This window comes from Panulirus ornatus, chromosome 1 (genome assembly GCF_036320965.1).
Source record: "Panulirus ornatus isolate Po-2019 chromosome 1, ASM3632096v1, whole genome shotgun sequence".
Classification (NCBI taxonomy): Eukaryota; Metazoa; Arthropoda; class Malacostraca; order Decapoda; family Palinuridae; genus Panulirus; species Panulirus ornatus.
In genome coordinates, this window is record NC_092224.1 from 29,894,373 (window position 1) to 29,906,940 (window position 12,568).

Genomic DNA, 12,568 nt, shown 5'->3' on the forward strand with positions numbered 1-12,568 from the left:
GGAAGCATTTAGCCCTATGAAGCAAATGGTACCTTTCAAATTGTCCTCCTTGATGCCTAAATCTTTCAGTAGAAAAAAGTTCACATTAGTCTCCATACCCTTTTACAGATTACAATTTAAATGTAAACACATGGAAATTACAGTTACTGATCAAATAACTCTGATCTCAAAGCAAATTATCTCTGCAAACATTTATTATTTTTTCAATATGATGGGAAATGTGGTATAGATATAAAAAAACAATCAATATGAAGCCTTATACAAGTTTTACACACAATCATGAAAAAGTTTTGATCCAGAGAGGCTACTTTCTGCTAAATATGAGGAATGATTTAAGTTCCAGCCTTTAAGATCACATATCATGGAGGATCCATTATAGATGGAGGAAGCACCTACCTATGAGTACCTTTATTGAGAATCTGCCTGGAGTAAGAAGCATCCAACATATAAACTAAGTATTTAACAATACTGTAATTCTCTGATGATGAGAACAATAGAGAATAGGAGTAAGACAGAGATGGAGGTAATGTCTTCTACAGCTATGCACATTAAATAAAAGTCCATCAAGGGTTCATCTGGAACTGTATTCAGTGAACTCAATCTGTCTTATTTCTCTCCGTGACCAAATTGTCAAATGATGTTCTCACCAGCCCCTTTCTCATACCCTATAATAATCTCCAGTTCTGGTTCAGAGGAGGAGTCTATGCTTATTCCAACAACAACACACCTGTAGTATACCTCGAGGACCAAGAGTCTCCAAACTTTCATGTTATCTGGCTCAAGGTTTGTCTCCCACCTACCACTGTTTTTCTTTGTTCCGCTTAATACTCTCCTAATTCTACAAATTTTATTTCGCTTAATACTCTCCTAATTCTACAAATTTTAAATCTTTCTTTGACTCTCTAAACTCATGCCATGAAGCCATGACATCCTCTCATCCACAAGCCAAGACCCTCTGCAAAGGGGATTTCAGCATTCACCACAGGGAATTACTGAAGCCCTCAACTTCTTTCTCAGTGAGCCAGAGCAAATCATCACCCACCCTATCTATATTCCTGACCGTTGTGACTACTCTCCCAATTTTCTGAATCTGTTTTTCACCTCTAACCCTTTGTTCTATAGCTACACAATCTCACCCCCAACTGGCCACACTCTCATGAATGTGTCTATTTCAATGGCACCTTACTTCCACAGCTCCTTCTAAATGCTAATAACTTATGAAAATTCTTTTCTGACTTTCCATGGGTAAATTACTGTCTCTTATATGGTGGCATTTCTGTCTCCAGCAAATACATAACAAGAGGTTACCGTTGTGGGAATCAAACCATTTATCCCTTCTTCCACAAAGAAACCTCTTTTCCAAACCATAGTTCAACCATTCCTGTTCTGAGGTTATTCAGGCAAGGGATCAAGCATATTGGGCTTGGAAGAACTCCCCTTCATCCAACTCCTATTCAACATTTATCAATATCTGTAATCATTGCAAGTACATTGTCTGTAAAGCAAAGCATTTCTTTATGCAAAAAAAGTGCAATAACCTCTCCTCTTCATCAACTGATAGGTTTTTCTGGTCTTTAGCTCAGGGCATCACTAACAACAACTTCTGTAGCTCCACTTTTCCTTCACTTTTCTGTTTCGACAGTACTATAGCCATCTCTCCCATTAACAAAGCAACTCTCTTGGTTCTCATTTCTCCTCTAACTTTACCATGGATGACTCTTTAAGATTCCTTCACCTTCTATGCTCCTCTTACTAATCGTATGTCCCTCCCCATACTCTCGTTTCGAAGCCTGAAAAATGCTTCCTTCTCTGGACACAAAAAAGACTTATGGACATGACAGCATCCATCCCTATGCACAAAAAGAGTATGCCTCCAATCTTGCACCTGTACTTGCTCAGCCATTCCATTTTTGTTTCAAAACAAGAACATTTCCTTGTTCCTGGAAGCATGTGTTAGGACAACCCACCCCTAAGAAGGATGATCGTTCTAACTCCTATAACAATTGTTTTGTTGCTTTGATGTCTACCATTTCTAAAGTCTTTGAATCCCTCCTCAACTCCCATTTCCTCAGACACCTTGAATCTTAGTCTTTTCTCTGATCCCCCACTAAGTTGCTTCAGTAAGGTGACATCCACGGATGATATTCTTTTCTATCTTACTAATGTCAGGTCATCATCCCTAAAGGATTTTGGGGAATCATATATAGTTGACCTTGGTATATTCAAAGATTCCAATAGTGTGTGGTATCAGAGTCTCATCTATAAGCTCTCCTCTTTTAGCTTCCCTCCCTCGTAACCAGCTTCCTCTCAGGCAAATCTATGTGACTTGATGAATTAGCCTCTCCCCAATTCTTCATCAATAGCAGTCCCTCAAGGTTCTGTTCTGTCTTCTAACTTTTTCTCTTTTTTATAAATTATTTCCTTTCTTCTACAACTAACCATATACACTCATATGCAGAAAACTCAACACTGCATTCCTTCACATATTTCAATGCCAGTGCATCTCATCTCCACACAACTTCCTCAATAAACTCAGACATGGACAGGTTATCGCATTGGGGTAGACAAAATATGATTACGTTTGATGCCTCAAAGACCGTTTCTGCCCATATCTGTCTAAAAACCCCTCATGACTTTTGTCTATAATAGTTCTGTAATTCCACCTCTTGACCTTCTTGACTCAATGAACATATTTGGTATAATTAAGATCCATACTATCTTAGCAACCCCACATTACAGAAATAGATATGTCTGCCTCTAAGAAACTGGGAGTCCTATGTAGATTTCAAAATTTCTTTTCTTCCGAAAATTGCATCATTTATACAAAGGACTGATCCATCCTTGTATAGAGTACTACTTCTTATCTGGGGAGGTTCTACCTCTGCATCCATACTTGACAGAGCTGAGTTGAAAGCAGTCCGACTTATCAACTCTCCCTGGCTAACTTCAAAACTTTGTCTTCTTTCCCTACGACGAAATGTTGGCTAATTTTCCTTCATCTGTAAGTATTACTCTAGTTTTTGCTCCTGAGAGCTGGCTGCTTGTGTACCCCAACCAATAGATAGACCATGCAATAGCCTACAGGCTACTACTATGTGGCCATTAGCAACTCAAGGGAAAAAGACATAATCATCGCATATTCATACATATAAGAGCATCTATACTGCCAGCCAGGGCCTACTCCATCACCTTAACACTACCCTGGTACACCAATATAGAGGAAAGCATATTTTTGGATATTTCTTCAATAAAATACATAAATATATTGTTAGTTTTTTTTTTGTGTGTGTGTGCACATGGTGAGCTTCATCTTATACCACAGCTGCAGGTTAAGGGCTTGTGAGTGACTGGCCTATAGAATGAGATGTCTGAGGATGGCAAGCACTTTAGTTAGGTAGTTTATACTTATGTTGGTTCAATCGCCTGGCCAAGTAAATCTAAATGTGTTATGGAAGCCCTGATTAGTAAAGAAAATCTTAGGCTAATATTGTGATGTACCTTACATCTTCCTTCAACAGCATTATAATGTCAGATTCAAAATTCAGCACCTCTCTACATATGAAATAATCATGATATCACAGCAGTTGTTTATCCCTGGGGACAGGGGAGAAAGAACACTTCCCACGTTTTCCCTGTGTGTCGTATAAGGCGACTAAAAGGGGAGGGGGCGGGGACTGGAAATCCTTCCCTCTTTTTTTTTTCAATTTTCCAAAAGAGAAAACAGAGAAGGGGGGCAAGTGTGGATATTCTCTCAAAGGCTCAGTCCTCTGTTTTTAACGCTACCTTGCTAACGCGGGAAATGGCAAATAGTATGAAAAAAAAATCACAGCAGTTGTATTAATCCTTGTACACACAGCCATCACAAAATTAACTTACAATCAATCTTAACATCATCATAAGTCTCTATTTAAAATCCTTAAAAAATATTCATAAAACACACAATTCTGACTACAATATCAAGTTAAAAACTTTTCATATTACTAGTCGAAGCCTTTCCCTAGGATTTTTTGAGATATTCTAGCAAGTATAAAATTTACAGCTCTAATATCATAGGTGCAAGAAGACACTGGGGTTAATTCATACTGTCTGCCCTTATTCATTCCCATCACCACCCCGCCACACATGAAATATCAAACCCCCCTTCACCCGCATGTGCGAGAGGCAGCGCTAGGAAAAGACAACAAAGGCCACATTCGTTCACACTCAGTCTCCAGCTGTCATGTAGAATGCACCAAAACCACAGCTCCCTTTCCACATCCAGGCCCCACAGAACTTTCCATAGTTTACCCCAGACGCTTCACATGCCCTGGTTCAATCCATTGACAGCACATCGACCCCGGTATACCACATCGTTCCAAATCACTCTATTCCTTGCACACCTTTCACCCTCCTGCATGTTCAGGCCCCGATCACTCCAAATATATTTCACTCCATCTTTCCACCTCCAATTTGGTCTCCCACTTCTCCTTGTTCCCTCCACCTCTGACACATATATCCTCTTTGTCAATCTTTCCTCACTCATTCTCTCCATGTGATCAAACCATTTCAAAACACCCTCTTCTGCTCTCTCAATCACACTATTTTTATTACCACACATCTCTCTTACCCTTTCATTACTTACTTGATCAAACCACCTCACCACATATTGTCCTCAAACACCTCATTTCTAGCACATCTACCCTCCTCCACACAACTCTATCTATAGCCCATGCCTCACAGCCATATAACATTGTTGGAACCACTTTTCCTTCAAACATACCCATTTTTGCTTTCCAAGATAATGTTCTCGACTTCCACACATTTTTCAACGCTCCCAAAACTTTCGCCTCCTCCCCCACCGTATGATTCACTTCTGCTTCCATGGTTCCATCCACTGCCAACTCCACTCCCAGATATCTAAAGCACTTCACTTCCTCCAGTTTTTCTCCATTCAAACTTACCTCCCCAATTGACTTGTCCCTCAACCCTACTGTACCTAATAACCTTGCTCTTATTCACATTTACTCTCAGCTTTCTTCTTTCATACACTTTACCAAACTCAGTCACCAGCTTCTGCAGTTTCTCACCCAAATCAACCACCAGCGCTGTATCATCAGCGAACAACAACTGACTCACTTACCAAGCTCTCTCATCCACAGCAGACTTGCATATATATATATATATATATATATATATATATATATATATATATATATATATATATATATATTCTTTCTTTTAAACTATTCGCCATTTCCCGCGTTAGCGAGGTAGCGTTAGGAACAGAGGACTGGGCCTTTTTTGGAATATCCTCACCTGGCCCACTCTGTTCCTTCTTTTGGAAAATTAAAAAAAAAAAAAGAGAGGGGAGGATTTCTAGCCCCCCACTCCCTCCCCTTTTAGTCGCCTTCTACGACACGCAGGGAATACGTGGGAAGTATTCTTAATCCCCTATCCCCAGGGACGTATAAAAGAAAGAGACAGGAGGTCAAGAGAAAGGTGCAAGAGGTGAAAAAAGGGCAAATGAGAGTTGGGGTGAGAGAGTATCATTAAATTTTAGGGAGAATAAAAAGATGTTCTGGAAGGAGGTAAATAAAGTGCGTAAGACAAGGGAGCAAATGGGAACTTCAGTGAAGGGCGCAAATGGGGAGGTGATAACAAGTAGTGGTGATGTGAGAAGGAGATGGAGTGAGTATTTTGAAGGTTTGTTGAATGTGTTTGATGATAGAGTGGCAGATATAGGGTGTTTTGGTCGAGGTGGTGTGCAAAGTGAGAGGGTTAGGGAAAATGAGTTGGTAAACAGAGAAGAGGTAGTAAAAGCTTTGCGGAAGATGAAAGCCAGCAAGGCAGCAGGTTTGGATGGTATTGCAGTGGAATTTATTAAAAAAGGGGGTGACTGTATTGTTGACTGGTTGGTAAGGTTATTTAATGTATGTATGACTCATGGTGAGGTGCCTGAGGATTGGCGGAATGCGTGCATAGTGCCATTGTACAAAGGCAAAGGGGATAAGAGTGATTGCTCAAATTACTGAGGTATAAGTTTGTTGAGTATTCCCGGCAAATTATATGGGAGGGTATTGATTGAGAGGGTGAAGGCATGTACAGAGCATCAGATTGGGGAAGAGCAGTGTGGTTTCAGAAGTGGTAGAGGATGTGTGGATCAGGTGTTTGCTTTGAAGAATGTATGTGAGAAATACTTAGAAAAGCAAATGGATTTGTATGTAGCATTTATGGATCTGGAGAAGGCATATGATAGAGTTGATAGAGATGCTCTGTGGAAGGTATTAAGAATATATGGTGTGGGAGGCAAGTTGTTAGAAGCAGTGAAAAGTTTTTATCGAGGATGTAAGGCATGTGTACGTGTAGGAAGAGAGGAAAGTGATTGGTTCTCAGTGAATGTAGGTTTGCGGCAGGGGTGTGTGGTGTCTCCATGGTTGTTTAATTTGTTTATGGATGGGGTTGTTAGGGAGGTGAATGCAAGAGTTTTGGAAAGAGGGGCAAGTATGAAGTCTGTTGGGGATGAGAGAGCTTGGGAAGTGAGTCAGTTGTTGTTTGCTGATGATACAGCGCTGGTGGCTGATTCATGTGAGAAACTGCAGAAGCTGGTGACTGAGTTTGGTAAAGTGTGTGAAAGAAGAAAGTTAAGAGTAAATGTGAATAAGAGCAAGGTTATTAGGTACAGTAGGGTTGAGGGTCAATTCAATTGGGAGGTGAGTTTGAATGGAGAAAAACTGGAGGAAGTGAAGTGTTTTAGATATCTGGGAGTGGATCTGGCAGCGGATGGAACCATGGAAGCGGAAGTGGATCATAGGGTGGGGGAGGGGGCGAAAATTCTGGGAGCCTTGAAGAATGTGTGGAAGTCGAGAGCATTATCTCGGAAAGCAAAAATGGGTATGTTTGAAGGAATAGTGGTTCCAACAATGTTGTATGGTTGCGAGGCGTGGGCTATGGATAGAGTTGCGCGCAGGAGGATGGATGTGCTGGAAATGAGATGTTTGAGGACAATGTGTGGTGTGAGGTGGTTTGATTGAGTAAGTAACGTAAGGGTAAGAGAGATGTGTGGAAATAAAAAGAGCGTGGTTGAGAGAGCAGAAGAGGGTGTTTTGAAATGGTTTGGGCACATGGAGAGAATGAGTGAGGAAAGATTGACCAAGAGGATATATGTGTCGGAGGTGGAGGGAACGAGGAGAAGAGGGAGACCAAATTGGAGGTGGAAAGATGAAGTGAAAAAGATTTTGTGTGATCGGGGCCTGAACATACAGGAGGGTGAAAGGAGGGCAAGGAATAGAGTGAATTGGAGCGATGTGGTATACTGGGGTTGACGTGCTGTCAGTGGATTGAATCAAGGCATGTGAAGCGTCTGGGGTAAACCATGGAAACCTGTGTAGGTATGTATATTTGCGTGTTTGGACGTATGTATATACATGTGTATGGGGGGGGTTGGGCCATTTCTTTCGTCTGTTTCCTTGCGCTACCTCGCAAACGCGGGAGACAGCGACAAAGTATAATAAAATAATAATAATATATATATATATATATATATATATATATATATATATATATATATATATATATATATATATGTCTCCATGGTTGTTTAATTTGTTTATGGATGGGGTTGTTAGGGAGGTGAATGCAAGTTTTGGAAAGAGGGGCAAGTATGAAGTCTGTTGGGGATGAGAGAGCTTGGGAAGCGAGTCAGTTGTTGTTCGCTGATGATACAGCGCTGGTGGCTGATTCATGTGAGAAACTGCAGAAGCTGGTGACTGAGTTTGGTAAAGTGTGTGAAAGAAGAAAGTTAAGAGTAAATGTGAATAAGAGCAAGGTTATTAGGTACAGTAGGGTTGAGGGTCAAGTCAATTGGGAGGTAAGTTTGAATGGAGAAAAACTGGAGGAAGTAAAGTGTTTTAGATATCTGGGAGTGGATCTGGCAGCGGATGGAACCATGGAAGCGGAAGTGGATCATAGGGTGGGGGAGGGGGAGAAAATTCTGGGAGCCTTGAAGAATGTGTGGAAGTCGAGAACATTATCTCGGAAAGCAAAAATGGGTATGTTTGAAGGAATAGTGGTTCCAACAATGTTGTATGGTTGCGAGGCGTGGGCTATGGATAGAGTTGCGCGCAGGAGGATGGATGTGCTGGAAATGAGATGTTTGAGGACAATGTGAGGTGTGAGGTGGTTTGATTGAGTAAGTAACGTAAGGGTAAGAGAGATGTGTGGAAATAAAAAGAGCGTGGTTGAGAGAGCAGAAGAGGGTGTTTTGAAATGGTTTGGGCACATGGAGAGAATGAGTGAGGAAGGATTGACCAAGAGGATATATGTGACGGAGGTGGAGGGAACGAGGAGAAGTGGGAGACCAAATTGGAGGTGGAAAGATGGAGTGAAAAAGATTTTGAGTGATCGGGGCCTGAACATGCAGGAGGGTGAAAGGTGAAAGGCGGGCAAGGAATAGAGTGAATTGGATCGATGAGGTATACCGGGGTCGACGTGCTGTCAATGGATTGAATCAGGGCATGTGAAGCGTCTCGGGTAAACCATGGAAAGTTCTGTGGGGCCTGGAAGTGGAAAGGGAGCTGTGGTTTCGGGCATTATTACCTGACAGCTAGAGACTGAGTGTGAACGAATGTGGCCTTTGTTGTCTTTTCCTAGCGCTACCTCGCACACATGAGGGGGGAGGGGGATGTTATTCCATGTGTGGCGAGGTGGCGATGGGAATAAATAAAGGCAGACAGTATGAATTATGCACATGTGTATATGTATGTGTGTGTGTGTGTATATATATGTGTACATTTGAGATGTATAGGTATGTATATTCGCGTGTGTGGACGTGTATGTATATACATGTGTATGGGGGTGGGTTGGGCCATTTCTTTCGTCTGTTTCCTTCCGCTACCTCGCAAACGCGGGAGACAGCAAAAAAAAAGAAAAAAATATATATACATATATTCATTTAATATACTTCACCGCTATCTCCCTCATAAGTGAGGTAGCGCAAGAAAACAGACAAGGAATGGCCCAACCCACCCACATACACATGTACATATACATACATATACATTTCAACATATACCTACATATACATACCCAGACATATACATATATACATAAGAACATATCCATACTTCCTGCCTTCATACATTCCCATCGCTACCCCACACACATGGTATAGCATAAATAAATACATAAATATATATTTTGACAAAGTCCATACAAAAGTGTACACCACTCATTCAAAAAGGTTTATGAGAGAAAAACAGATACATAAACTACACATACACAAATAAGTAAATGCAAAACATGAAACTAAATTATGCTACATAATATGAAATTTAATATAGAAGTACCAGTAAGTGAAACTTTCTTCCCAAAGAATACCTTACAAAACACTGTATCAACTTTCTTACTCTTCTGCTTAACGTTTACACAAAATTACCAGAATCCAAAAAGAATAAAACAAAACTTTTCATGACACACAACACCTACCAACCACAACAAGCACAGTGTATATACAAAGAACCTTAATTAATTTGTTCATAACAAATAAAAGACACTGATAAAACCTACACAATTTACCTGAAAGTGCTTAACACCAAGCATAGGACTGAAGCCTTAACTTAAGCATTCTGTCAGGCAACACACCTGCAATATCACACTACTCAATGATGCATGCTAAATGTTATCTGTTGTGTTTGGGCTCACACAGCTTTTGTTTGTACAAGTCAATACTTCTGATATTTGCTTATATACATGTCAAGCCAGCAACACAAGAAGTAATGAATAATATAATAAAAAAAATTTGGTGAATAGAGCAATTTTCAAAGGTCATGAGATTACTGTACTTTTTAAGAACAACACGGATTGAAGCAAGATGCAGTAATTTTACACATCCTCAACTAATACCCTGAGAAGGATATGACTGTTGGTTGGAGACATTTACCTCTTCATTAACTAACAAAAAAAGAAAGATAAAAAGATAAGCTCATGAGGTGCTATCCATCCCCTATTAAGGAGACCAAAATCACATATCATGTTTACAGCAATGATGCACTGAACTTTGGTTCATTAACTTATAGTGTCAAAAGCACTGGACCTACACTCATTAATCTAATGGATGCCAGTGTAACAAAGTTTCAAATGTAATGCTGCCATTTGATCTAAAAAGCCAGACAAGGCAATCCATTGAAAGAGCTAATATCATAATAAAAGAATGAGACTGGTAAGGTTGCTACAATACGAAAGAGAATTGATGAATGAACAGTATATTTCAACAGCTTCATGACGGTGCTACCTACTACACAAAACTATGATTTGTGAAACTAAGATTATTTAAACTAACAGAGTAAAAGTCATATTCCAATGCTTTTTTTTTTTGCTTTGTCGCTGTCTCCCGCGTTTGTGAGGTAGCGCAAGGAAACAGACGAAAGAAATGGCCCAACCCAAACCCATACACATGTATATACATACACGTCCAAACACGCAAATATACATACCTACACAGCTTTCCATGGTTTACCCCAGACGCTTCACATGCCCTGATTCAATCCACTGACAGCACGTCAACCCCGGTATACCACATCGATCCAATTCACTCTATTCCTTGCCCTCCTTTCACCCTCCTGCATGTTCAGGCCCCGATCACACAAAATCTTTTTCACTCCATCTTTCCACCTCCAATTTGGTCTCCCACTTCTCCTCGTTCCCTCCACCTCCGACACATATATCCTCTTGGTCAATCTTTCCTCACTCATTCTCTCCATGTGCCCAAACCATTTCAAAACACCCTCTTCTGCTCTTTCAACCACGCTCTTTTTATTTCCACACATCTCTCTTACCCTTACATTACTTACTCGATCAAACCACCTCACACCACACATTGTCCTCAAACATCTCATTTCCAGCACATCCATCCTCCTGCGCACAACTCTATCCATAGCCCACGCCTCGCAACCATACAAAACTGTTGGAACCATTATTCCTTCAAACATACCCATTTTTGCTTTCCGAGATAATGTTCTCGACTTCCACACATTCTTCAAGGCTCCCAGGATTTTCACCCCCTCCCCCACCCTATGATCCACTTCCGCTTCCATGGTTCCATCCGCTGCCAGATCCACTCCAAGATATCTAAAACACTTTACTTCCTCCAGTTTTTCTCCTACTGCACCTAATAGCCTTGCTCTTATTCACATTTACTCTTAACTTTCTTCTTTCACACACTTTACCAAACTCAGTCACCAGCTTCTGCAGTTTCTCACATGAATCAGCCACCAGCGCTGTATCATCAGCAAACAACAACTGACTCACTTCCCAAGCTCTCTCATCCCCAACAGACTTCATACTTGCCCCTCTTTCCAAAACTCTTGCATTCACCTCCCTAACAACCCCATCCATAAACAAATTAAACAACCATGGAGACATCACACACCCCTGCCGCAAACCTACATTCACTGAGAACCAATCACTTTCCTCTCTTCCTACACGTACACATGCCTTACATCCTCGATAAAAACTTTTCACTGCTTCTAACAACTTGCCTCCCACACCATATATTCTTAATACCTTCCACAGAGCATCTCTATCAACTCTATCATATGCCTTCTCCAGATCCATAAATGCTACATACAAATCCATTTGCTTTTCTAAGTATTTCTCACATACATTCTTCAAAGCAAACACCTGATCCACACATCCTCTACCACTTCTGAAACCACACTGCTCTTCCCCAATCTGATGCTCTTTACATGCCTTCACCCTCTCAATCAATACCCTCCCATACAATTTGCCAGGGAATACTCAACAAACTTATACCTCTGTAATTTGAGCACTCACTCTTATCCCCTTTGCCTTTGTACAATGGCACTATGCACGCATTCCGCCAATCCTCAGGCACCTCACCATGAGTCATACATACATTAAATAACCTTACCAACCAGTCAACAATACAGTCACCCCCTTTTTTGATAAATTCCACTGCAATACCATCCAAACCTGCTGCCTTGCCGGCTTTCATCTTCCGCAAAGCTTTTACTACCTCTTCTCTGTTTACCAAATCTTTTTCCCTAACCCTCTCACTTTGCACACCACCTCGACCAAAACACCCTATATCTGCCACTCTATCATCAAACACATTCAACAAACCTTCAAAATACTCACTCCATCTCTTCCTCACATCACCACTACTTGTTATCACCTCCCCATTTGCGCCCTTCACTGAAGTTCCCATTTGCTCCCTTGTCTTACGCACTTTATTTACTTCCTTCCAGAACATCTTTTTATTCTCCCTAAAATTTAATGATACTCTCTCACCCCAACTCTCATTTGCCCTCTTTTTCACCTCTTGCACCTTTCTCTTGACCTCCTGTCTCTTTCTTTTATACATCTCCCACTCAATTGCATTTTTTCCCTGCAAAAATCCTCCAAATGCCTCTCTCTTCTCTTTCACTAATAATCTTACTTTTTCATCCCACCACTCACTACCCTTTCTAATCAACCCATCTCCCACTCTTCTCATGCCACAAGCATCTTTTGCACAATCCATCACTGATTCCCTAAATACATCCCATTCCTCCCCCACTCCCCTTACTTCCAT

At 40.9% G+C, this 12,568-nt stretch overlaps 1 protein-coding gene across 4 annotated transcripts in view; it reads right to left on the reverse strand.

Annotated features, from left to right (window-relative positions):
• The window catches only part of mtd (TLD domain-containing protein mustard), a 756,074-nt gene that overhangs the window by 53,384 nt on the left and 690,122 nt on the right, over window positions 1–12,568 (reverse strand). For 3 of the 4 annotated variants that reach the window (XM_071696920.1, XM_071656180.1, XM_071696985.1), the window contains one exon: window positions 33–62. The exons of the other annotated variant lie outside the window; for it this stretch is intronic. In XM_071696920.1, coding sequence (XP_071553021.1) covers window positions 33–62 — 30 coding nt within the window. The remainder of the gene's footprint in view (window positions 1–32; window positions 63–12,568) is intronic. 4 annotated transcript variants of the gene reach the window in all.